The sequence below is a fragment of the Chlamydotis macqueenii genome, chromosome 20 (assembly GCF_036417535.1).
Source record: "Chlamydotis macqueenii isolate bChlMac1 chromosome 20, bChlMac1.mat, whole genome shotgun sequence".
NCBI lineage: Eukaryota > Metazoa > Chordata > Aves > Otidiformes > Otididae > Chlamydotis > Chlamydotis macqueenii.
Window position 1 is genome coordinate 12,376,077 of NC_141575.1, and position 24,560 is coordinate 12,400,636.

General features: G+C 61.5%; 1 protein-coding gene across 3 annotated transcripts in view; it reads left to right on the top strand.

Moving 5' to 3' along the window:
• Window positions 1-24,560, top strand: part of ABCA2 (ATP binding cassette subfamily A member 2) — a 34,412-nt gene that overhangs the window by 5,320 nt on the left and 4,532 nt on the right. The window contains exons 2-38 of one of the 3 annotated variants that reach the window (XM_086763561.1): window positions 2,579-2,672; window positions 4,996-5,107; window positions 5,489-5,655; window positions 5,870-5,997; window positions 7,980-8,084; window positions 8,527-8,712; window positions 8,826-9,044; window positions 9,679-10,010; window positions 10,286-10,445; window positions 10,700-10,828; window positions 11,086-11,253; window positions 11,572-11,668; window positions 12,078-12,251; window positions 12,343-12,445; window positions 13,074-13,188; window positions 13,543-13,733; window positions 13,960-14,110; window positions 14,410-14,614; window positions 15,191-15,355; window positions 15,660-15,843; window positions 16,137-16,349; window positions 16,666-16,862; window positions 16,948-17,130; window positions 17,575-17,759; window positions 17,862-17,982; window positions 18,247-18,537; window positions 19,651-19,869; window positions 20,022-20,124; window positions 20,515-20,843; window positions 21,348-21,561; window positions 21,738-21,843; window positions 22,133-22,244; window positions 22,667-22,727; window positions 22,979-23,153; window positions 23,239-23,354; window positions 23,615-23,762; window positions 23,991-24,114. In XM_086763561.1, coding sequence (XP_086619687.1) covers window positions 2,579-2,672; window positions 4,996-5,107; window positions 5,489-5,655; window positions 5,870-5,997; window positions 7,980-8,084; window positions 8,527-8,712; window positions 8,826-9,044; window positions 9,679-10,010; window positions 10,286-10,445; window positions 10,700-10,828; window positions 11,086-11,253; window positions 11,572-11,668; window positions 12,078-12,251; window positions 12,343-12,445; window positions 13,074-13,188; window positions 13,543-13,733; window positions 13,960-14,110; window positions 14,410-14,614; window positions 15,191-15,355; window positions 15,660-15,843; window positions 16,137-16,349; window positions 16,666-16,862; window positions 16,948-17,130; window positions 17,575-17,759; window positions 17,862-17,982; window positions 18,247-18,537; window positions 19,651-19,869; window positions 20,022-20,124; window positions 20,515-20,843; window positions 21,348-21,561; window positions 21,738-21,843; window positions 22,133-22,244; window positions 22,667-22,727; window positions 22,979-23,153; window positions 23,239-23,354; window positions 23,615-23,762; window positions 23,991-24,114 — 6,082 coding nt within the window. The remainder of the gene's footprint in view (window positions 1-2,578; window positions 2,673-4,995; window positions 5,108-5,488; window positions 5,656-5,869; window positions 5,998-7,979; window positions 8,085-8,526; window positions 8,713-8,825; window positions 9,045-9,678; window positions 10,011-10,285; window positions 10,446-10,699; window positions 10,829-11,085; window positions 11,254-11,571; window positions 11,669-12,077; window positions 12,252-12,342; window positions 12,446-13,073; window positions 13,189-13,542; window positions 13,734-13,959; window positions 14,111-14,409; window positions 14,615-15,190; window positions 15,356-15,659; window positions 15,844-16,136; window positions 16,350-16,665; window positions 16,863-16,947; window positions 17,131-17,574; window positions 17,760-17,861; window positions 17,983-18,246; window positions 18,538-19,650; window positions 19,870-20,021; window positions 20,125-20,514; window positions 20,844-21,347; window positions 21,562-21,737; window positions 21,844-22,132; window positions 22,245-22,666; window positions 22,728-22,978; window positions 23,154-23,238; window positions 23,355-23,614; window positions 23,763-23,990; window positions 24,115-24,560) is intronic. The other 2 variants (XM_086763563.1, XM_086763562.1) reach the window with 2 other exon arrangements.

Here is a 24,560-nt window from a genome sequence, read left to right on the forward strand (position 1 = left end):
CTGTCTGCCTGGGGCCAGCACCCTGCCAGCAGCGCCCACTGACCCCTGCCTCCCTTGCTGGGGGCGCCAGGCAGTGTCCGGCCGGTGGCAGGGCTGAGTGTGGGCAGGTGTCAGTGTGGGCAAGTGTGCGTGTACCCCACCGTCTGTGGCTGTGGCAGGCAGACGCACCCAGTACTCATGCAAACCAAATGGCTCTGCAGGCTCCTCCTGCTCGCCTCTTCGGCAGGCCGAGGTGCATGTATGCTGGGGGATGGATGTGTGTGTGGGGGGTGGGTCCCCCTGGCACCTGAGCTCTGCCGCTGGCCTGCAGCCACTGTCACCTGGGACCTGTGTCCCACCCTGGGTGCTGTATCTGCACTCCTTGCCCCCAGACTATGTGAGAGCCCTCACTAAGGGAGGAGTGAGGAAGGGAATGGGGGACAGGACAGGAAGGACCATGCTGGTGGGTGAAGGACGTGAAGGGCTGGCAGGCACCAGACCTTCTCCTCTCCTTATCCCTCTTCTCCCAGCTTTTCCTTCCCCACTGCAGGGATGCTGGCCTTTCCCCCCACTTGATTCCTTGCACAATGCCCAAATGTCCCTCCGTCTCCTGCTGCCAGCGTTGAGTGCTTCCCTGGGGGGGCTCAGGCTCTCTCGGGCAGCAGCCTTGCCCCCCACGCCTGTGGGGACAAACCTGGGGACCAAAGGGGCAGGGTCTGTCCCTGAGACGCAGGCTGGTAAGCCCTGCTCTGCTGCCACGTCTGCCCTTTGCTGTGTCACCTCGGGTGCCGTAGTGAGGGACAGCCGTCCCTGGCACGGGGGTGTCTGGCAGTGCAGGAGGGGTCAGGGACAGGGAAAGTCTCTGGGAAAGGAGATGAGCAAGAGGTCAATGACCCACTTAAAAAAAAAAAATCAATAACAACAAGCAGGTCCCCACTGTCTCCACCAAGGACCCAACAGTCCCCAAGGGAGCCTGGTACAGCCCGGCGTGGGTGCGGGGGGATGGTCCCACGGACGCCTGGGCACAGAGGGCGATTGTGCGCCTGGTAAACAGGCACGGGGGTGGGCAGGGCAAGGCAGGAGCCATGGGGCAGGCAGAGTGCATCGGGGTGCCCCTTGCTACCCCCTCAGTACAGGGATGGTGACACCAGGGACTGTGCCTGAGAGTGGTGGTGCTGGAAAGATGGGAATGCCCTGGCACTGCTCCTGGGGTATCCGCTGGCCCTGGCCCCTCCAGCCCTTCTTTCAGTCTCTGCCTCCCCCAAAATCTGCATCTCTGGAGGTCACCCATGGGTGCAGCTATGCCCGTCCCACAGCGCTGCTGGCCACAGTGCCCACAGGAGTGCCACGACCACATGCCGGTGGGGATGGGGGGTGGGGTCCCTCTGCTCGCTGCCATTTGCTGGGCCACTGTGGCTTTTTGGCAGGGTGTTGGCAGCCCCTGGGTGAGTCCAGCATGGAGGTGTTGCTGTTGGGGCAGGAGGGCCTCATCCTGTCACCTGCTGCTGGCTGCGTCCTTCCAGGCAGCCCCTGTGTGCTACCACCCTCTCTTCCCACCTCGCTGGTGTGTCCCTCCAGTGCCTGGTCACCGTGGATGGTGGGGCTGGTGCAAGAGGGGCTGGCGCTGTAGTGAGCACAACAGCAGAGCTGGGGCCTGCCCTGCCTGCAGTGGCAGGAGGTTCTGGGGTCTCAGCACCAGCCTAGGGTCAGATCCAGCCCTGAAGTGGGCTGAGGTTGGCTCACCTCACCCTGTGCCTCAGTTTCCCCGCCTGCAGTAGTTCCCCTCCACTCGACAGCGAGGTCAGTGCGGCCATGATGTGGCCTGGGCACTCCTGGTGCAAACCAGCAGCGTGTTGGGTGCCTGCTCCTGCGGTGGCTGAAGGTGCTGATGCCCATCCCCAGGGCCCCTGGGCACAGAGCCCATCCTGGGCCGCCTGCACGGTCAGGGTCAAAGTTTCCTAGGAATTTGCTATGATTTACCATATACCGCTGGTGGAAATCCCGCGCAGGTGTAGCCCTTCTCGGGGGACATGGAGGGGGTGCCGGGGCCCCCCCACACTTGCCCCCGAGTTGCACCCGGAGCTTGTGCCAAGGCCTGACCAAACAGAACCTCACCTCGATGGTGCTGGGGTCTGCCCCACGAGTGGGACCCACGAGCAGCAGGAGGATGTCATGCAGGGCGGCTGCCGGCTGCACGGGCACAGCCGGGATAGGGGCCGTGGCTCTGCTGGCCACGAGGACCTGGGGTTGTCTACCCTGGGCAGCCGCAGCTGCGACCGCCCGTTGGGGCCGGGCTTGAGCCCCAGCGCCCTGTTTGCATTGCTGGCGTAAGGCGCCAGCCCCTTGGTGGTACCATCTCCTGTTCCGGGGTGCCCCAGGCAGGACCGAGCGGGTAGGGTTCAGGCAGGAGACCCTCAGGTGCCCAGGGACCCGTTTGCCTCTGGCTGAGCTGTGATGGTGCTGCCCGCCACCTGCAAGATGTGGGCATGGTGCTGTGTGGCACCAGTGCCCCAGGGACATCTGTCCTGGCTGTGCTCCTCCTTGGTAGCTGGGTTCTGTCCCCCAGCGTCATGCTCCCTCTGCTTTGTCTCCTCCCCAGTGGGTGCTGACCTTTGAGATCTTCATCCCCCTGGTGCTCTTCTTCATCCTCCTGGGCCTGCGGCAGAAGAAGCCAACCATCCCTGTGAAGGAAGGTGAGTGCCAGCGGGGTGGTGCCTGGAGCACCCCAAGGCTCTGAGGAGCTGCTCCAGCACCCCGGGGATGACCTAGGGTGGTGGGGGGCCATGTCAGCTGGCAGGGACCCAGAGGGGCCTTTTGGGGGACATAGCGCTGGGCAGCTGGCAGAGCAGACGTGGGGGCATCGGAGAGCCAGAGCCAGTCTCAGCCAGGTGTGCTCCCCCTCTAGGGGCGGCAGCACCAGTCAGACTGTGCCGTCGGCAGGGATGTTTTGTGGGAGAAATGGGAAGATGGACCTGGATGGAGCTGGGACAGTCACGGTACCCCGAGTGCTCAAGGAGCAGCCAGGACGGCAGTGGGGGGGAAACACGCTGTGTGGAGCCCCATGCCTGGCTATGGGGGGCTCTTGGGCCCTGGCAAGGTGACAAATTGATGGGGGCAGAGCTGGGGGCTCCTGGAGATGCATAGCAGGGCTGCGGGTGCCGGTGCCTCTGGGCTGTGCTGCTGGGAGGAGGTGGTGGAGCAGAGCCACAGGCTCGCCAGGGCTCTGTGTGGCCTCTGGACGCCCCGTGGGATGCCCACTTCGTGGGTGCCCTTGTGCGGGTGGTGTGGTGAGGCCAGGGGGAGACCCTGGGAGCCAGCAGCAGCGGTGACCTGGTGTAACGATGGTCTGAGCCTGTGTTTCAGTGCATGCTGGCGAGGGAGAGCCCAGCTGTGAGCATGGGTCCAGCTGCAGGTGCTGCCCTGGTTCCTGCCCCGGTGCTGATGTGCACTGTGTTGTGTGTGTGGTGGTTTTTTTTTTCTGGTTTGTTTTTTCTTTCTTTTTGCTCATGTTTTCTTTTTCTTTCCCACCATCTCCCCTGCCCGCCTGCCCTTCATGCCTCTACTGCATGCACCAGTCTGTAAGTTGGTGGGATGGGTGGGCGCCTCCCCACTTTCCCCTGCCTTTGCTGGCTACGTATTCTGGGGAGAAAGAGCCTGATTTGGATCAACTCACTCTGGCCTAATCCATGCCTCTGTAACCCCCTCGCCTTCCTCTGCGGCTGGTGAAGATGAGCTTGGGCAGCTCAACATGGCTGCTCCTCCCTGGGGGCTGTGGTGGTGTTCCCACCGGGTTGGTGGTGTCCCCACTGGGTTGGCAGTGCTGGGGCTGCCGGTGGCAATGTCCCCAGCCCCCCAGGGCTGCAGAGGACTCTCCAGGGCAGGGAGAGGCTTGTCCTACCACTTCTCGCCTCCCTCCTGGGGCAGACCCTGCTGGGTGCTGGCATGGTGGCCTGGGGTTGCCCAGCCTTGCCCGTGACCCACCCGGGCTGATCCCCAAGGGGTTGGAGATGGCTCCCACCCTTGCACCACCACTGAGTCCCTGTCCTGGCCCCTTGTAGCTGGGACGAACTGGGACGTGGCACTACTAGGAGCCTAGAGGCCCGCAAGATGCCACTCATGCGTTGGCTTTGTCACTAAAGCATGGCACGGCCACCGCCATCTGTCCTGCCACTCCAGCAGGCTGGTGGCCTGTCCCATGTTAGACCCGTCCCTGCCCTGGGCTGTCCCTTGTCCCTGCCAAGCCCATCTTCGCCAGCCCCTGCCTGTGGCGGCTGTCCTAACAGCACTGACCTGCCTCTAACCATGGGGCCACCGACCGGGGTGATGAGAGTGGGGTCCCTGCCCAGCACTGCCCAGTGACAACTTCTGGTCCCCTTTGGGAAGGATGTCGAAAGACCCCGGCAGGGATTAAGGTTCAGCGCCGGTGGAGGTGGGGAAGGTTTGCTGTCGCCTTGCTGCTCCTCTTTTCTTCCATCTCTCCCCCACCCCCCACCATTTCCACTCGCCTCCAGCAGCCACACGTTGGGGCAGCCGTGCAGTGGGGAGGCTGGGGGCTCGGCGAGCTGTGAGTGACAACTCTGTTTTCCCTGTAGTATTCTTCCTCCTCCTCCTCTTCCAAAGGAGAACTGGCGGTGCCTCTGAGGTTACTAACAAGGGGACCCGAGAGGCCGGGGGAGGTTGGCAGCCGTCGTGGGGGCAAGCAGCAGAAGTTGCCATCGTCCTGGCGTGGGAGGGACATGTCACCCAGGCAGAGCAAGCAGGGGCAAGAGGGCAGGAGCCAGGGTGGTAGGAGCTGCCCACAGCCCCAAGGGGCCACCAGCCAGGGACGGCCTCAGTGGAAAGGACTGACCTTGGCCGCCAGCCTCCTGCGGGGCTCGCAGGGCCCAGCGTGTGCTTCTCTGAACTGAGTATCTGTCTCTCTGGCGGCCCCTTGCCTCCCTCCTGCCTCCTCTCGCCTATCCTCCCTCCCTGCCCACACCTTCCCTGGGGTCTTCTGCACTCCTTCACTGGCTCCAGCTTTCTACACGGCGGCCCCGCTCACCTCGGCTGGGATCCTGCCCGTCATGCAGTCCCTGTGCCCCGACGGCCAGCGCGACGAATTCGGCTTCCTGCAGTACTCGAACTCCACGTGAGTTGTGCCCCTCACCACGCACTTCCACCTCCCGCCCCGCACGCTCCCACACGCAGCCGGCCCCTTCCTACGCTGGCACTGCCCCACGAGGGACAAGGCACAAGCAGAGCACTGTGTCTCCGGAGTGCAGGAGACAGCTCAGCCCATTCCCCCGTGGGGTCCTGGGTGCCTGGTGCTGGGAGGAGGACAGAGGTGGCCCCTGGGGACACCTTGAGGCTCTGGGGCTCTCCTCTGTGCTCTGGGTGCAGTGGATTTGGCATGCAGGCAAAGGCAGCCCCTGGGGCAGCGTGCACCTCAGGGGCTCATGTCCCCCCAGAGCTCTGTGGAAGATGTCTCTGTCCCTGTCCCTGAAGCTGCGGCGCTGCTCGGCTCTCGCAGGGTGACGCAGCTCCTGGAGCACCTCAGTGAAGCGGTGGAGCAGAGCAGCCTCTTTGACCCGCAGCACCCAGGGCTGGAGGAGGAACTGGAGTCGCTGTGCCGGCGCCTGGAGGCACTCAGCAGCAGCGAGCCCAGCTCTGTGGAGAGCCACTTCAGCAGCCGAGCAGGTAGGCTGTGTCCTGCCTGTCCCCCCGCTGCCTGCACACACATGGATGGATATGCCCACTGCCAGGCGCCCAGCGCTGCGATGACAGTGCCCTGCCACTGTCCCGCATCGCTGCATGCTGGGCAGGGCTAGCTGTGATCTGTCCCCGCATGGGGCCGTGCCATGTCCCCAGTGCTGGCGTGCTGCTCTGACTCCCCCTGCCTTGCTCCTGCCAGGATCCGGCTTCACACTGGCGTGGGTGGCCAAGGACCGGGGTGAGCTGCACCGCTTCCTGACGCAGAACCTGTCCCTCCCCAACAACATGGCCGAGCTGCTCCTGGGCTCCAGCGTTGACCTCCGGGAGGTGGGTGACCGCATAGTGCTGCAGGGCTGGGCTTTGCAGGGCTCCACACTGCCCTGGTGAATGGGTGCGTCCCAACCCAGACTGAGCCCCAACCACCAGACCCACAGAGAGGGAGTCAGCCAGCACCCAGACAGGACTTAGAATCATAGAATCATAGAATCACATGGTTGGATGGGACCTATAAGATCATCTAGTCCAACCGTCTTCCCACTACCATTGCTGCCACAGCTACTAAACCATATCCTGTAGCTTCTCATCAAGCCGCCTCTTGAACACTGCCAGGGACGGAGACTCCACCACCTCCCTGGGCAGGCCGTTCCAGTGCCTTACCACTCTTTGAGAGAAAAAGTTTTTCCTCAAGTCCAATCTAAACCTCCTCTGGTACAACTTGTGGCCATTTTCTCGGGTCCTGCTTGTTGCCTGGAAGAAGAGGCCAAACCCCTGTTCATCACAACCTGCCTTCAGGAAGCTATAGAGTGCAATGAGGTCTCCCCTGAGCCTCCTCTTCTCCAGACTAAACAATCCCAACTCTCTCAGCCGCTCCTCATAAGACTTGTGCTCCAGACCCCTCACCAGCTTTGTTGCCCTTCTCTGGACACGTTCCAGGGCTTCAATGTCTTTCTTGTAGTGAGGGGCCCAAAACTGAACACAATACTCAAGGTGCGGCCTCACCAGTGCCGAATACAGGGGGATGATTACCTCCCTGCTCCTGCTGGCCACACTATTTCTAATGCAGGCCAGGATGCCGTTGGCCCTCTTGGCCACCTGGGCACACTGTCGGCTCATGTTCAGCTGAGCATCAACCAACACCCCCAGGTCCCTTTCCTCTTCACAGTCCTCCAGCCACTCAGCTCCGAGCCTATAGCGCTGCATGGGGTTATTGTGGCCAAAGTGCAGGACCCGACACTTGGCCTTGTTGAACCTCATGCCATTCAGCTCAGCCCAGTGATCCAGCCTATCCAGATCCCTCTGAAGGGCCTCCCTACCCTCAGGCAGATCAACACCGCCACCCAACTTGGTGTCATCTGCAAACTTACTGAGGGTACACTCAATCCCCTCGTCTAGGTCATCAATAAAGATATTGAACAAGATGGGCCCAAGTACCGACCCCTGGGGGACACCACTTGTAACAGGCTGCCAGCTGGACTTGACTCCATTAACCACCACCCGCTGGGCACGGCCCCCTAGCCAATTCTTTATCCAAAGAAGGGTATACCTACCCAGTCCACAGGCAGCCAGTTTCCCTAGGAGAATACTGTGAGAGACCGTGTCAAAGGCCTTGCTGAAGTCCAGGTAGACCACATCAACAGCCTTTCCTTCATCCACCAGTCTGGTCACCCAGTCGTAAAAGGAAATGAGGTTGGTCAAGCACGACCTGCCTTTCGTGAACCCGTGCTGGCTGGGCCTGATCCCCTGGATGCCACTCATATGCCGAGTGATCTCACCCAAGATGATTTGCTCCATAACTTTCCCAGGTACTGAGGTCAGGCTGACAGGCCTGTAGTTCCCCGGATCCTCCTTACGGCCCTTCTTGTAGATGGGAGTCACATCGGCAAGCCTCCAGTCCTCCGGGACCTCCCCAGATAACCAGGACCGCTGGTAGATGGCCGAGAGCAGCTCGGCAATCACCCCCACCAACTCCCTTAGCACCCTAGGATGGAGCCCGTCCGGTCCCATGGACTTGTGGCAGTCCAGATGGAGAAGGAGCTCTCTAACTGTCTCCACCTGTACCACAGGGGGTGTACTCGGCCTGGCATCCCAGACTTCCAGATTAGGGCATAAAGTGCCCTGAGGATAACTGATCTGCCTATTAAAGGCAGAAGTAAAGAAGGCGTTGAGGACCTCAGCCTTCTCCTTATCCTCAGTGATCACTGTCTTGACTGACTTGTCCGCCCCTGCCACCCCATGCCAGGGCATTGCTGGGCAAATGGGTGCTTCCGTTCCCAGCATGCTCTGCAGCCCTACTCCTGTCCCTGGTGCAGGTGTACCGCCTGTTTTTCGGTTCCTTTCCTTTGGTACCCGATGACACCCATGAGCGAGACCTGTGGGATGGGTTTGGCCCTGGTGAGAAGATGACACAGCTGGAGGTGAGGAGCGGTGCTGCATGTGGGGGACATGGTGGGCCAGAGCTCATCTTCTGCGTTCCCTCCATGTCCCACCACAGGGAAATCTGGGGGTGTCCATCCCGGCAGAGGGGACATGACAGGGCACTGTCAGGTGGCCAGAGCAGGGATTGCTGGGTCCCATCCCAGTGCTGCTGCTGGTTCCCCCAGTGCTTTCAGGCCTGTGCCTCCATTTCCCGTTGCAGGGGTGATGGCACCGCCTGGACGGTGGCTATGGAGGGAATGGGGGAGATTGTTCCCTCCTGTGGCTGGGGTGCAAGGGGACCCATGCTCCCCCCATCTGTCCCCTTTTCATCCTCTCCCCGTGGAAACTGGCTGCGGGTGCTGTGGGGCCTTTCACATGTGCTTGTAGGGGGACCCCGGGGAGCCTCCGCGTCACTGGCCACCCCCATTGGTCCTCTTGCAGAGGAGCCACCCCAGTGGCTGGAGGAGCCTGCGGGAAGGGCTGGTCCACAGGGCGCTGCGGGACCCCGCGGCAGCCCCGCGCCGGCCAGCGCTGCTCCGCCTGCTCTCCCAGGCCCTGGGCCTTGTGAGCGCTGCCCCAGCTCCTGCTGCCACTGACAGCCCCCACGCCTTTGTCACCGAGATGGAGGTGAGTGCCTCGCAGGGCAAACTGGGGCGCGTGGGCAGCTGCTCTGCCAGGGTGGGCACTGCCACAGTACCCCTGCACCCGGGGCTGCGCCCCCATAGCTCCCTGCCCCACAGGGTGTCCTCTTTACCGGGCCGGTGCTGGAGCAGCTGACGTGTGAGCAGAGCCCCGGGGGGCTGCGCCGCCTCCTGCGCGTGGCCCCCGGGCAGCAGCCACTGCTGCAGGCATACCAGGTGCTGGCCTGCAACGGCAGCCGGGCTGCCCGCCAAGAGCACTTTGCCCAGCTGGCCACTGAGCTCCAGGACCAGCTGGACACCCCCAAGATTGTCAGCAAGGTGAGAGCGGGGCTGCAGGATGTGCCCCCCACTGGCTGTGGGGCGGGCTGTGGGGCAGGGACAAGTCCTGGGCAGGGTTTCCCTATTCACCAGGGATGTGTGGGGACAGGGGGCCCTGTTACATGGCCCAACCCCTCCTGAACACACCTTTACCCCACATGGGTGCCTGCTGCCCAGTCCCATGGTGGGACCCCAGCTGATTCCCCCTCCTGGCACCTGCTCGAATGCTGCTCATTGGATGGGGCTGGGTGTCACCAGCATCCTCCAAGTGTGTCCCCACAGGGCCCTCTCCCTGGGACTGGAAATGTCCCTGGTGGCATAGCTCCTCAAGGCTGGCTCTGAGGTTCCACTCAACTCTGATGTGTCTCTTGTGGTCATGGTGGACCGCTCTTCCTGCCTGAGGGACATTTTGTGTCCCCCAACAAGACCCTGTTAGCGTTTGCCTGCACTCCTGCTGCCTGACAGCCACGGATGCATGGCAGTGAGTCTGGGGCCCCAGCTGGGCACAGCTCCAACCTTTTAACCAAGAAAGTGGACATGCTGCTACTTGGGGCCTGCCTTGGTCCCTTCCTGCTGGTGAGCTGGGCCCTCTTGCTCCAGCTGTGGGTAACCCTTTGCCCACTCATCCTCGCAGCTGAAACTGGACGAGGTGAACAGCACGGCTGCCCAGCACCGCCTCCGTGCCCTCCTGGAGGACCTGGTGGAGATGGAGAAGGTTCTCCACGACATGGACATCCTCTCGGCGCTGGCCAAGCTGCTGCCCAGGGGAGCCTGCACCAGCAAGGCCCCGCCGCCCACTGCCAACAGCACCGGCTGGGCCAGCGCCAATGCCACGGCCAGCAACACCACAGCAGAGGAGGAGGGTGCCGGTGGGGACTCGGCCGGCAGTGACAACCCCCAGGGACAGTTCTCAGCATTCGTGCAGCTCTGGGCTGGACTGCAGCCCATCCTCTGTGGCAACAACCGGTAGGTGTCCCTGGGGCACAGAGGGGGCTGGGTCCAGGTGCTCTCTGGTTGGGACAGGGGTGTGGGAGAGCCCGCTCTGCCTGTGCCAGTGGTCAAGGGCCCTGGTCGTCCTTTGAGCACGCAGGAGAAGGATGCTGCACTGCATCCTTGTGCCACAGCCTGGGGAAGCTTGTAGTGCTGGGCAGCACTGCGCTGGCGCAAGAGTCACTGCAAAATCCCCTCACAGGTGGGAGTTGGGGCTGGAGCGGAGTTGTCAGCCTGAGCTCCCTTTGCAGGACAATTGAGCCTGAGGCGCTGAAGCAGGGCAACATGAGCTCGCTGGGCTTCACCAGCAAGGAGCAGCGAAACCTGGGCCTCCTCGTGCATCTGATGACCAGCAACCCCAAAATCCTGTATGCGCCTGTGGGCACTGAAGTGGACAAGGTCATCCTGAAGGTGAGGGCGCAGAAGCTGGGACCTCCATCCTTCCTCTCCCACAAGCCCCACTCTGCAGGGGCTTCCTTGCCTAGACAGGCTCAGCGGGGCTGGGGCTGAGCAGGAAGGGGCCCGCTGCCAGCCAGCACTGTTGGAAGCAGGTGGCTGCCCTGGCCTTGGTTGGTGTAGTCGTGCCTGCTGGGAGAGGGGCAGATACCTCCATGGCTGCTCGCCATCCCTGCCTCTTCCGGCTGAGTGACATTCCTCACCTCCAGGCCAATGAGACCTTCGCCTTTGTGGGCAACGTCACCCACTATGCCAAGGTGTGGCTGAACATCTCCCCCGAGATCCGTGCCTACCTGGAGGAGGGCCGGCTGCAGAGGCGCATCCGCTGGCTCCAGCAGGTAGGGTGGCATGGTGGAGACCAGGCCTGCCTGGGCTTTACTGCCTTTAGCTGCTTCACGCAAAGCTCTCAGGTGCTTCTGGGTGCCCACCTGGCTCTTGCGAGGACCAGGCTGGTTCTCTGCACAGGGTGGATGCTGTCCCCCACCCCCCGTCCCCAGGAGAAACGTTGGGTTGTGTCTGTGTCCATGGGGAGGACAAGGGGCTGAGAGGCTGGGCGTACCCCAACTTCTCCTTCGCATGTCTCCCTCTCTCCCAGTTCACCGCCGACCTCCACAAGCACCCAGAGATCCTGAACATCTCCGACAGTGATGTTCTCCACGATTTCCTCAATGGCAACTTCTCCCTGCCCAATGCCAGCGTCCTGCTCCAGCAGCTGGACACCATTGACAATGCTGCCTGTGGCTGGGTCCACTTCATGGCCAAGGTGAGCTTGCGCCCACCTGTGGGCACGTGGGTGCTGGAGTGGTACCTGCCACCCACAGCCAGGATCTGTGGGGCTGAAGAGGGATCAGGTCTGCTCAGACGACCTTGAGGCTGTGGGATGGGAGCCCTGGAGGAGGTAGGGGCTTCTGCATTGTCCGGAGCTTTGGGGTGGATGTCAATGGTGGAGGTGCCCATCCACCACTGGGTTCAGCGGCTCATGGAGTGGCCTGTGGGTGGCACATGCTGCGCCGTGTGCAGGGTCTGCACGCTAGGCCCACCCTTCCCCAGTGGGGTCTCACCAGCCTTCCCCTCCCACTAGGTCAGCGTGGATGTCTTTAAAGGCTTCCCGGATGAGGAGAGCATCGTCAACTACACACTGAACCAGGCCTATCAGGACAACGTCACAGTCTTTGCCAGTATGTTCCCAGGAGCCAACCCCTTCACCAGAGTTCCTGAAGCCACCTCCTTTCCAGTCGTGCCCCGTGTTGGGGCCACTGGCTTTGGGACGTGGCTCCTCTGGTGCATGCGTTGGGTGGATGAGTGGACCGAGCACCTTGTGGTACCCATCCTCTGACCCTGGCCAAGCCCTGCCAGGCGCAGCACCCTGCCACTGTCCTGGCTCTCCCACCACCACTGCCCGCTGTACATGTGCCCTCGCATCCCATGGCAGGGCCACACCCACCTTCCTCATACATGGCAGCCCTCCTGGTGCCCTTGGCTGGGACATGCTGAACCCCTCCACATCCCTGCCCGTTGCTGTGGGCCAGCCAGTGTGGCCACCTCCTGTGGTGCCAGTGGGCTCCTTGCCTCTCCCGCTGCCCGCAGGCGTCATCTTCCAGACCAACAGGGATGGCTCACTTCCCCCACACATCATGTACAAGATCCGACAGAACTCCAGCTTCACGGAGAAGACCAACGAGATCCGGCGGGCATACTGGCGGCCTGGCCCCAACACTGGCGGCCGCTTCTACTTCCTCTACGGCTTTGTCTGGATCCAGGGTGAGTGCCAGCTCTCCACCACAGCTGCCCATGTCCCTGGCCCCTGCCTGCACTGCCTGCTCAGTTTGGCTTCCCTCCCTTCCCATCCCAGACATGATGGAGCGTGCCCTCATCAACACATTTGTTGGCCATGACGTGGTGGAGCCCGGCAACTATGTGCAGATGTTCCCATACCCGTGTTATACCCGGGACGAGTGAGTAACACCTGTGTGGGGAGGGTGGGCATGGGCAGGACCCTGCCTCTTCCCTTTTGTAGGCCAGGACACTTCATCTGGGAAAAGGGGACAAGTTTAGGGGCAAGTTTTGGTGATGTTGGGAATGATGACAACCAGTTAAACCCTGTTCCTTGGACACCAGGCTAGGCAAGAAGGAGAAGGGTCTTGTACCCAGTTTGCAGCTGAAGTGAGGAACTCATGGCTGCAGGGAGTCTTGGAGGCTGAAAGACCTGGGGAGAACAAGAGGAGTATGGTATATGAAGGCACACGGGTCTGTTGATGGTTATTGAACACAGTGGGGGAAGCACCTGGAGAAGTCCCAGAGCCATCAGCCCTCCAGAGCAGGAGGGTGGATGGGGCCCTGTCCACACCAGAGTAGGCAGGGCCGAGCCTGTGGCTGCTGCCTGCCTGCCTGCCAGCACCAAACAGCCAGGACACTGGATTGTCCTCTGGGCTCATGTGAGAAGCTCTTGCAGGGCACTGAGGAGCTACTGGTTGTCCCCGGGTGGCGGGAGAGCCCCTCCCCTGCCCCGTGTCCCCAAGCCTCCCCAGGTCTCTGCAGTGGTGCCACCATCCAGCTCTCCCCTCTTTTCCTCTACCCCACCAGCTTCCTCTTTGTCATTGAGCACATGATGCCCCTGTGCATGGTGATCTCCTGGGTCTACTCGGTGGCGATGATGATCCAGCACATTGTGACGGAGAAAGAACATCGCCTAAAAGAGGTGGGGATGGTGGGAGAGATCCCTGGAGAGGACCTGGCATCTCTGAGCTCAGAGTTCTGCGCTTTGTCCCTGGGCACCTTCCCTGTGTCTCTGGGGCGTGTCAGCTGGGGCGGGCACAGATCCCACGTCCCTGGGTTGAGCTGGTCTTTCTGAGCGTCCCTGGCATGAGCCCTGCCCAGCGCCGTAGGGAACTGAGCCCATTGGCACCCTGGCACAGGGTGCTGTGGCCTGCCTGCTCCCAGCAGCCCCCGGGGACCCCTCAGTGCTGCCTGTTGCTCTCCCAGCCCCAACTGGTGAGGCAGCTGGGATGCTCAGGGTAGGGGACAGCCCTGCTGAGCAGTTTTGGCCTCGCAGGTGATGAAGATGATGGGCTTGAACAATGCTGTGCATTGGGTGGCTTGGTTCATCACCGGCTTCGTCCAACTCTCCATCTCAGTCACGGCGCTCACCGCCATTTTGAAGTACGGCAAGGTCCTGATGCACAGCGATGTCCTCATCATCTGGCTTTTTCTTGCCGTCTACGCAGTGGCCACCATCATGTTCTGGTGAGCTGTCTGGTGTGCTCCGTGGGGTGAGGGGCACGAGCAGCGCCGGGGTGTCTGTGCCATGGGGCGAGGGTGCTGGGAGCTGTGTGGGCAAGAGCCGGTGAAGGGGCACAATTCCCCCAGGTGATTTAAGGGGCCCCTTGGTCACCTCAACACCACCAAAATCAGACGGTGTGGGGAAAGCTCTGGTGGGCTAGGATCCGAGGTGATGCTGTCCTCCCTGCAGCTTCCTGGTGTCGGTGCTCTACTCCAAGGCCAAGTTGGCTTCCGCCTGCGGTGGCATCATCTATTTCCTCAGCTATGTGCCCTACATGTACGTGGCCATCCGGGAGGAGGTGGCGCATGACAAGATCACAGCCTTTGAGAAGTGCATTGCGGTAAGTTGGCTGCAGCTGCTGGGGAGGTGTTTGGCCCCAGGTTGGCCCCGGGCACCCCATGTACAGTACACAGGCCACCAAGCTGTCACCAAGCCCTCAGCAAACCTCCGCCTGTATGAACCAACTCCCCATGGGGCTTTGGAGGCATCTCCAGAAGGTTTGGTGCCTCCGAGGGCAAGGAGCATCTCCATGGGGCTGAGTGGGGCAGCACCAGCTAGGAATTTGCCTCAGCCTGTTTCTCCAGAGCTGGCCTGTGTTTTCTGATGACATCCCCTTCCCATCTCTCCACCTTTCCGCAGTCCCTCATGTCCACCACAGCCTTTGGGCTGGGCTCCAAGTACTTTGCGCTGTATGAAGTGGCTGGTGTGGGCATCCAGTGGCACACCTTCAGCCAGTCACCCGTGGAAGGAGATGACTTCAACCTCCTGCTGTCCATGATGATGCTGATTGTGGATGCTGTGGTGTACGGGGTGCTCACGTGGTACATTGAGGCTGTGCACCCGGGTACGTGCAGGCAGTGGAGCATGAGGGCACCTCTGATCGTACGGGAGCTTCCTTGCTGGGGACACTGCTGGTTCCTGGCAGTGCTCAGCCCTGACACAGTGGGATTTGGCACAACATGCCTTCAAGGTCTTCTGCCTGTGTCCTCTTGGGGACACCTGCCCACGTGCCCTGACCCACTGGTGACACCAGCAGGTTCCTTGGAAGTCCTCAGTCGCGTGTTCACTGGCCAGCTGTAGCAAAACAAGGTGTCCATGGCTGGGGCACTGTTCCCCCTTATTACCCGCTTGGGGAGGGGTCTCACCTGCTTCCTTTGCTTTCCTAGTGAAACCCGTCTGTGAGCCAGACCCAACCCAAAGCCCGAAGGACTTAGCTTCCTTGCACAGCCCAGCAGCGTTACCCTGAGCCCAGCTGGCCAGGGCACTTGCAGCCTCCACCCTGTGGTGATGTCCCTGAGCTGGGAAACCTCCGTGCCCATGCCCATACCTGTGCCAAGCTCTGCCCTGGCCCTCGGCCAGCTTCTGCATGGACATGGGGGTATGGTGGTTGGCCCTGACTCCACAGTGGTTGTGCTTGCAGGCATGTTTGGCTTGCCGCGGCCCTGGTACTTCCCCTTCCAGAAGTCCTACTGGCTGGGCAACGGGCGAGTGGAGACCTGGGAGTGGACCTGGCCCTGGTCCCGCACCACCCGCCTTAGCATCATGGAGGAGGATCAGGCCTGTGCTATGGAGAGCCGGAGGCTGGGTGAGGGCAGACGGGGATGATGGGGGGGTGGCCTGGGGATGGCCCTGGTTCTGCTGCAGGGTCCTGCATTGACCCTCGTGTGTCCCCTCTGCCCTTGTTGGGGCAGAATCCTGGGCCAGGCACTGCTGCTTGTCTGGGAGCTGCTGCCCATGGTGCAGGAGGGGGGAAGCTGGTGAGAAGCAGAGGAGAAGGGGGCAGCACAGCTGCTGTGGGATGGAGGCAGGGAGGTTCATCCCCTGGCGAGCCCTGCTGCAAGCCTGGCCTCCCTGCCACCCCTCTGCTCCTCACCATCCCGTTCTCACAGCAGAGGAGACACGGGGCATCGAGGAGGAGCCGACACACCTCCCCTTGGTTGTCTGCATTGACAAGCTCACCAAGGTCTACAAGACAGACAAGAAGCTGGCACTGAACAAGCTGAGTCTCAACCTCTACGAGAACCAGGTGGTGTCCTTCCTGGGGCACAATGGCGCAGGCAAAACCACCACCATGTTAGTGTCTGTCGGGGTGGATGTGGGCCATGTCCTTCTGGCCAGCTGCAGTGGGTGGGGAAGGTGCTGCGTGATGTCCTTGCAGGGCCGTGTGGCAGTTGGTGCTGTGCCCCAAAGGCAGCAGTGTGGATGTGGGGGTGGCACAACATGGGGACAGGCCGCAGGCACATGGTCCTGCGCTGACATTGCTCTGCCCAGGGCCCAGCAGATGCTCCTGGAGGTGGTTGTTGGGATTGGGACTAGATGGAGGAACACAAGGTCCCTCACATTGTTGCTTTTCTCCATCCATCTAGGTCCATCCTAACTGGCTTGTTCCCTCCGACCTCGGGCTCTGCTACCATTTATGGCCATGATATCCGGACAGAGATGGACGAGATCCGGAAGAACCTGGGTATGTGTCCCCAGCACAACGTGCTCTTTGACAGGCTGACGGTGGAGGAGCACCTCTGGTTCTACTCACAGCTCAAGAGCATGGCGGAGGAGGAGATCCGCAAGGAGATGGACAAGTAGGCACCCCCCAGCTCCTCTTGCCCCATCTGTGTCTTTTGCGTGAGTGGGTCCCCTCCCTGCTGGCTGTGCTGTGGTGGGTGATCTGGGAGCAGAGATGTCCCCTGGAGTAGCTGCACCAAGTGTTTTCCAAAACTTGGGTCATCAGGCTGTGGAAACCAGCAGAAGATGCTTCTGTAGCCTGGCTGCAGCTGGGCTGTCCCAGTGGCTAAGGGCCGTGGGCACCACACAGGGAAGAGGCATCACGTGCTCCCTGCAGGCACTGGGTGCCGGTATGGCCCCCTGGCATCCCTGGTGCTTCTCCCCTGTCCCCAGGATGATTGAGGACCTGGAGCTCTCCAACAAACGCCACTCCCTGGTGCAGACCCTCTCGGGGGGCATGAAAAGGAAGCTGTCAGTGGCCATTGCCTTCGTGGGTGGGTCGCGGGCCGTGATCTTGGATGAGCCCACGGCTGGTGTGGACCCGTATGCACGCAGGGCCATCTGGGACCTGATCCTCAAGTACAAGCCAGGTGAGCGGAGGTGGGCAGAGCCCAGCATTGCTCCTCTGGCTGCGGTGGCCCTGGCCTCTCTGATGAGAGGCTCTGCCACCGTCAGGGAGGACCATCCTGCTCTCGACACATCACATGGACGAGGCTGACCTGCTGGGTGACCGCATTGCCATCATCTCCCATGGCAAGCTCAAGTGCTGCGGCTCTCCACTCTTCCTCAAGAGCACCTATGGTGATGGCTACAAGCTGACAGTGGTGAAGAAGCAGTCAGACACCAGGAACAGCACAGGTCTGGGGGGCAGTGGGACCCCATGTTTAGAGGAGCAGATGGGACCAGCCCTTCTTCAGCCCAGGAAAGGAATGAGAGGTCAACACCCAAGTGCTCCCACCCTGAGTCTCCTTAGGCTGTGTGGAGGGTGGAGGGGGGTGGGACAGGAGTGTAGGAGATGGCATCGCTCAGCCTTGATTTCTCCCGTCTATGTCGTGAGTTAGGCCCTGTGTGGTGGCATTTGCCTCCAGGCACTGGTTCTGTCTGGCCCATGGGCTCAGCGAGACATTCCGCGTGGGCTGCAGCGCGGGGCGCCATCCCCAGACAAGGCAGCCAGCAAGCTGCCAGCACTCTGCGATGGAGGCTGGAGGAGCCCCTGTGGTGCTGGGGTGGAGGGTGGACACGGTGGGTCGTGGTGGGAGACTGGGCATGAAGGGACTGACCGATGCTGCCCCTCTGCTGCAGAGCCAGGCCAGCCACACAGTCCCCTGGCCCACTTCTCTGTCAGCCCCTGCTCCGAGCCTCGCGTCTCCCAGTTCATCAAGAAGTACGTGGCCTCCTGCCTCCTTATCTCAGACACCAACACTGAGCTCTCCTACATCCTGCCCAGCGAGGCCGTCAAGAAGGGCTGCTTTGAGAGGCTCTTCCAGGTACCCGTGGGGGCTGGGAAGGTGGGCAGGCGGGTGGTCGCAGGGGGGGCACGGCGCTGCTGGTGCCTCCTGCCCTCCTTACACAGCACTTCGCCTCTGCAGCACTTGGAGCAGAGCCTGGAGGAGCTGGACCTCACCAGTTTTGGACTGATGGACACCACACTGGAGGAGGTCTTCCTGAAGGTTTCAGAGGAGGACCAGTCTCTGGAGAACAGCGACGTGGGTATGGGTGGCAGCAGGGCACACAGTGCTGCTGGGTCTGGCAAGGGGCTGTGTGCCTTCACGTGGGCTTGGTGGCTCCTGTCCCTTTGCGCATGGCTGCAGGAGTCTCCCGTCCCAAGGGGAGGAGAGGTCTCCAGCAGAGCGCATCCTGCCCACGGGCAGCCAGCCTCTGCTGCACTCTGGGTTTGCAGAGCAGATCTGTCCCCACTCCACGCCACGCTGCAGTGGGTGGCATGGCCTGTGGCGATCTGCCTTTTCCTTCCAGACATGAAGGAGTCCAAGAAGGACGCACTGCGGCCACCTGCCCCTGAGCTGGGCCCGAAGCCTGAGGCCAACGGGGAGCCCCTGGCAGAAGCGGCCGTGCTGGAGAAGCCCGAGGTGGAGCTCAGCAACCTGGTGACCTGCTCCAAGCTGGCGCAGTCGCAGGCATCCCTGCGCTCGGCCTCCTCGGTGGGCTCCGTGCGGGGCGACGAAGGTGGGGCTTATTCCGAATTCTTTGGGGATTACACGCCCCTGTTCGATAACCAGCAGGACCCCGATAACATCAGTCTGCAAGGTTCGTGCTGCCGGCGCCTGGCCAGCGGCAGGGGCCAGGGGACGTGCTCAGCTGGGCTGTGGAGGGTTGGCAGTGCCTGTCCCTGCACCTGGGCAGGGCGGAGCTGGCCCTGGTCGGGGTGGGCAGGTGTGCCAGGGATGGGGGCTGTGCCTGCTGGGGCAAGACCCCACGGGGAATCCGACGATGCATCTGCTGATGCTGTGCCCAGAGAACTGCAGCCTGGATGGGAGGGCTGGGAATGGGTCCTTCCACCAGTTTGCACCCCCAAACTGGTAGCCTGTGCATGGGGGAGTTCCACACTGCGACGCAGAGCCAGCAGGCGTGGGAGCAGCCAGCGTTGGCTCTGCCCTTTGCCTCCCTCAGATCCTGCGAGTGCCACCCTGCAGACTCGCCCTACTAATGCGCTTGCTTCTTGTGCTGGCGCCTGATTGGGTTGTCTCCTCTTGGCCTTTGGGTATGGAATCGTCTTCTGGCCAGTGGCTTCGCCTCCTGTACCCTGGCCTGGGCTCGTACCATGACCCAGGCGTCCAGGCTCTCCTTGCCCAGGTGCTGGGATTGCTGGAGGATGGAGGATGCAGGCAAGCGCCCTGAGGCTGCTGTTTTACTCATAAATAATTTTCTGGGTTATCCCAGCAGCTGTTTTGATTAGTGCAGGGGTATGCCACCCTGCCTCCCTGACCGGGGCTGCTCTGAGCATTGTGATGTGGGTCGCAGGAGGCAGAACTGAGACAGTGCTGTGGCAGAGCTCCCTGAGCCCCAGCCCCCTGCCCACTGCCTGGCTGAGTCCCCCCACCCGTGTGCTGTTGCCGCTTCCTGACTGCGCTGACCACTCGCCAGCTGGGAGAGCTGATGGGAATATGGGGGTTTCTGCCAAAAAGCACCAATTTAGATAATTTTTTTTTAAACTATTGTCTAAATTTCCCCTTTTGGGCCAAGAGGAACCCACCAACCAGCTGACTTGCTTCACGCCGCAGTGCTGCCATGCCTTGCTGGCTGTTTGGGCTGGGTACCACCCTGTCCCTCACAGTGGCTGTGCCCAGCTCAGCTCCCTGGGGGCCAAGGCGGGCGTGGGAGCAGCCTTACCATGGGGCTGACGCCTTTCTCTCCTTCCAGAGCAAGAGCCAGAGGTGGAGACAGAGGACCATGACCTGGCTGGGCAGGGGAGCTTCAAGCTGGAGGGCTCCTGGCTGAAGCTGCGCCAGTTCCACGGGCTGATCGTCAAACGCTTCCACTGCGCCAAGCGCAACACCAAGGCCCTCTTCTCACAGATCCTCCTGCCTGCCTTCTTCGTCTGCGTGGCCATGACGGTGGCACTCTCTGTACCCGAAATAGGTGTGTGCGAGCCACCCATTTGCATGCTGGGGGCTGCTGGTGGGGGCATTGGCTGGGGGGAGGACGAGGACAAGGCTTGTGGGTACTCATCCAGTCTACCTGTGCATTGCAGTGCTGTGGGTGCTAGCGGGTTCATGTCCTTGTCCCTGCAGGTGACCTGCCACCTCTCATCCTCTCACCATCGCAGTACCACAACTACACCCAGCCCAAGGGCAACTTCATTCCTTACGCCAACGAGGAGCGGCGTGAGTACCGGTGAGAGCCACCACTCATTGGTGACCAGTGTCCCATGCCCCGTCCCCATCCCTCTCTCCGTACTTGGGACTGCAATGGGGGGCAGCAGGAAGAGCAGCCTGCAACAGGGCTGATGCTGGGGCTGGCTTGGGCCTGGAGCAGCGCCTGGCGGTGCAACGTCCCTTTGTAGAAAGCAGCTTCCATCGCCCCCATGATGTCTCTGGGAGAAGAGCTAGCCCTCATGCTGGCTGCGATCGGCAGCTTGGCTCATGCTGGGCACGGGCTGCATGTGCTTGTTCAGCTGTGCCCATTCAGCCACAATACGTGCCAAGGCCTTGGGGAGGTCCCAGCAGATGATGGCCAAGGTAGTGAGACCCATGTCTTGTGCTCCTCCTCACCCACTCCCCACAGCATCAAGCTGTCTCCGGATGCCAACCCCCAGCAGCTGGTGAACACCTTCCATCTGCCCTCTGGCGTGGGGGCCACCTGTGTGCTCAAGACGGCCTTCAACAACACACTGGACCAGCCCATGCAGACCCTCAACCTCAACAGCAACGAGTCCAAGATGCTGGCGGCCAAGTACTTTGACGCCATGTGCATTGACTCCTTCACCCAGGGCTTGCCGCTCTCCAACTTTGTGCCGCCACCTCCATCCCCAGCCCCCTCTGACTACCCTGTCTCCTTGGACGAGGACCTGCTCCGTGCCTGGAACTCCACGATCTTCTCCTCCTCTGTCAAAGGTACCATCTGCGCTTGGTGCCTGAGTCTGTCTGGACCTGAGATTCATCTCCAGCAGGGAGATGATCCACCTCCCCTGCAGAAGCAGCTCCAGGGACCCCTGAGAGTGCCTATCAGTTTGGCCTGGCCACAGCAGAGCATGGCATTGCTGGGCTGAACTGCTCACTCGGGACCGGTGCTGGCTGTGGAGCACTGCGGTACCGGTGGAGCTCCCTGGGTTGGTGGCACCATTGAGAGCCTTACGTCACCCTCACTGGGTCGTGGTCCTCAGCCATTGCCCTCTCTGGTGCACTTCATGCCCCCTCTCTGAACCATTTCTGTCCCCCAGAGTTTATCCGCGTGTCCATCTTGCAGAGCAGACTCTGTGGGAGCTAACTCCAGTGAGGCAGAGCATGCCCTCTGCCTGGCCTGGGACCCCTTGGCTGAGCCCCCTGCCATCCCCACATTGTCCTAGGCAGCTAGGGCAGGCAGGAGCCTGGCTGTGAGCTGCCCTCTCTGCTCCTCAGAGACCGTGACCTCAGCCCCAACCCTGCCCCGCATCGTCCATGAGCCCATCAAGTGCACGTGCTCCATGCAGGGGACTGGCTTCTCCTGCCCCAGTGGCGTGGGGGGCCATCCCCCACAGATGAAGGTGGTGACGGGGGACATTCTGGCAGACATCACAGGGCGCAACGTCTCCGAGTACCTGCTCTACACCTCGGACCGCTTCCGGCTGCACAGGCAAGAGAGGAAGCTGGGAGGGTCTGCCCTGTGCCATGGAGCAGGGATGGGGGACTGGGGACCCAGGGACACCTACCCAGGGTGCTGATGGGAGCCAGGAGCATGCTCGAGCATGGCCCCGCTCCCAGAGGCGGGGGACAGCGGTCACAGCTTCTCGGCGGCGCCTTTTCTCACAGGTATGGGGCACTCACCTTCGGTAATGTCCAGAAATCCATCCCGGCTTCCTTCGGGGCCAGGGCTCCTGCCACAGTGCGCAAGATCGCTGTCCGGAGAACGGCCCAGGTGGGACTGTGCTGTGCCTTGTGGCAGCTGGCAGATGGGTGGGCAGCAGCAGCCGTGGCGTTGGTGGGGAGGAGAAGGGGGCAGGCAGGGCTGCCTGCACAGCAGGGACCGCTCACATACAGCTCCGGAGCAGTGCTCTCCACCGAGGAATCTGGTGGGGCTCTTGCCCCATGGGTGCTTAGGAGCTCCCACCCCAGCAGATCTGGCCCATCCCATCCCTCCCTTCTAGTACATCTGCCATGGGCCCAGGTCTCTTGCCACCTCCCACCATTCTTCTCTGCTCCTCCAGGTCTTCTACAACAACAAGGGCTACCACAGCATGCCCACCTACCTCAACGCTCTCAACAATGCTATCCTGCGAGCCAACTTGCCCAAGAGCAAAGGCAACCCTGCTGCCTACGGTGAGGGCCTGGAGGTGTTGGAGCGGAGAAGTGTGTCAGGAACAGCTTTAGGGCACGGTCCAGCTAGGCTCTAAAGTGCAATTGGACCAAGTGGTCTAGTTCCCAGCTGGAGACGGGGAAGTCACACACCTTGGCTGTGAGTTCTGGGCTAGGCAGGTCTCTCTGGTCTGGGCTGGAGTGGAATGTCCCAAAGTGCTGCTGAAGGCACCTAGGCTTGCAACGTGTCCAGGGATGCCCTCTGCCAGCTCGTGAGGGAGGGCTTGGCCTCCATGTGTTTGGTTGCTTCAGACAGCTCAGCTCCTGCCGAGCTGCAGGGAGGAAACACGTCCTTGCACTCAGAGCTGGGACCAGGCAGGCTGGGGGCAAGATTTTCTGTCCTGAGCCAGCTTTCACGCTACCATGTTTCTTGGGCCTTCTTGCAGGCATCACGGTCACCAACCACCCCATGAACAAGACGAGCGCCAGCCTGTCCCTGGATTATCTGTAGGTCTGGGGAGCGGGTTTGAGGGAGGGTGGCCGTCCCGTGGAATGGAGGGAGCTACTTGCCACGGTTTGCAGGGGAATGCTGAGGCTTCTGCCCTGCAGGCTGCATGGGAGGGGATTGGGTGGTGGTGACATGGGAGTCCCTGTGCCATGCCCTGCACACAGCAACTGTCCCATGACGGGATGCTTGGCCCTTCCCTGGGCAGCTGAGGGTGACGTGGTCCCTGCTGTCTTCCTTGCTCCCCATACAGACTGCAAGGCACGGATGTGGTGATTGCTATCTTCATCATTGTGGCCATGTCCTTTGTGCCAGCCAGCTTTGTGGTGTTCCTGGTGGCCGAGAAGGCCAGCAAGGCCAAACACCTGCAGTTTGTCAGTGGCTGTGACCCCATCATCTACTGGTTGGCCAACTACATGTGGGACATGGTGAGCAGGGCTTCTGGCCCCACTGGCTGAGCCCCCGGTGCTGGACATGTGGGTGGGCAGTCACAGAAGTTTCTGTCTTCTCTAGCTAAACTACCTGGTGCCAGCCACGTGCTGCATCATCATCCTGTTCGTCTTCGACCTCCCAGCGTACACCTCTCCCACCAACTTCCCTGCCGTCCTCTCCCTCTTCCTGCTCTATGGGTACGTTGCTTAAAGGGGTGGTCAGGATGCACTGGTGGGTCGCTCTGATGCCCCCTCTGCGCTGTGGCAATGCGGGAAGGATCTGGCCTTGGGGCTGCCCACCTGGGGCAGCTCTTGCAGCGAGTGGGCTGTGAGGGCTGGAGTGGGAGAGCCCAGGGAGGATGGGGCCGGGAGGCGGGTGATGCCAGGACTCGACAGTTGGTGCTGCCCGGTTTCTCTCCTGCCACACTGACGTGCGCTCCTGCCGCTCCCCTTCCCAGCTGGTCCATCACTCCCATCATGTACCCTGCCTCTTTCTGGTTCGAGGTGCCCAGCTCCGCCTATGTCTTCCTCATCGTCATCAACCTTTTTATCGGCATCACAGCCACCGTTGCCACGTTCCTGCTGCAGCTCTTTGAGCACGACAAGGTATGGGATTCATGGCTCTGCCTGGGGCCATCAGGAAGGGAGAAGCTGCCATCAGGTTGTGGCACAGCTCAGGCTGGGAGGGGCCTCAGGAAGGCTGTGCTCCAAATTCCTGCTTCCAGCAGGGTCAGCTGAGACCTGACCTGTCTTGGTGGAATCCTGATCCTGCCATGCACTCACAGTCGTCAGGGGTGTTTCTGATGGTTGTGTCCTCTCTGCCCATCCCCACAGGATCTGAAGGTGGTGAACAGCTACCTGAAGAGCTGCTTCCTGGTGTTCCCTAACTACAACCTGGGCCACGGCTTGATGGAGATGGCCTACAACGAGTACATCAACGAATACTACGCCAAGATCGGTATGGCCTCTCACTCCTGCCCTCCCTTGCTCCAGGGCACGTGGGGGTGGGAGGGACCACGGTGTTGGCGCACGTCCTCCGCCTGCCCTTAGGGCTTCCCAAGGCCCAGAGCAACCTGGAGTGAAGGGCCCAGGGAGATGAACTAGACCGGGGTGCAGGAAGAGACACGGTTGAGGGCCAGCCGTGGGGTGGTGCTGGTTATACTGAAAATCGTTCCTTGAGCCATCCTGAATAGCAGCCCCACAGGGAAAGGAGGCTGTGAGCCCTGACAGAGTTGTGTTTCTGCTGCTCTTGCACACTGCCTGCAGTGGGGCTGTGGTGGCCATGGTGGGGCCATGCTGTGATACGGGGGATGGGACTGCAAGGGCTCTTTCCTTGCAGGTGTGGTCTCTTGCTTGCAGGACTGTGCTGGCCAGCCAAAAGGAGCCTTGTGCTACTTGCAGCTT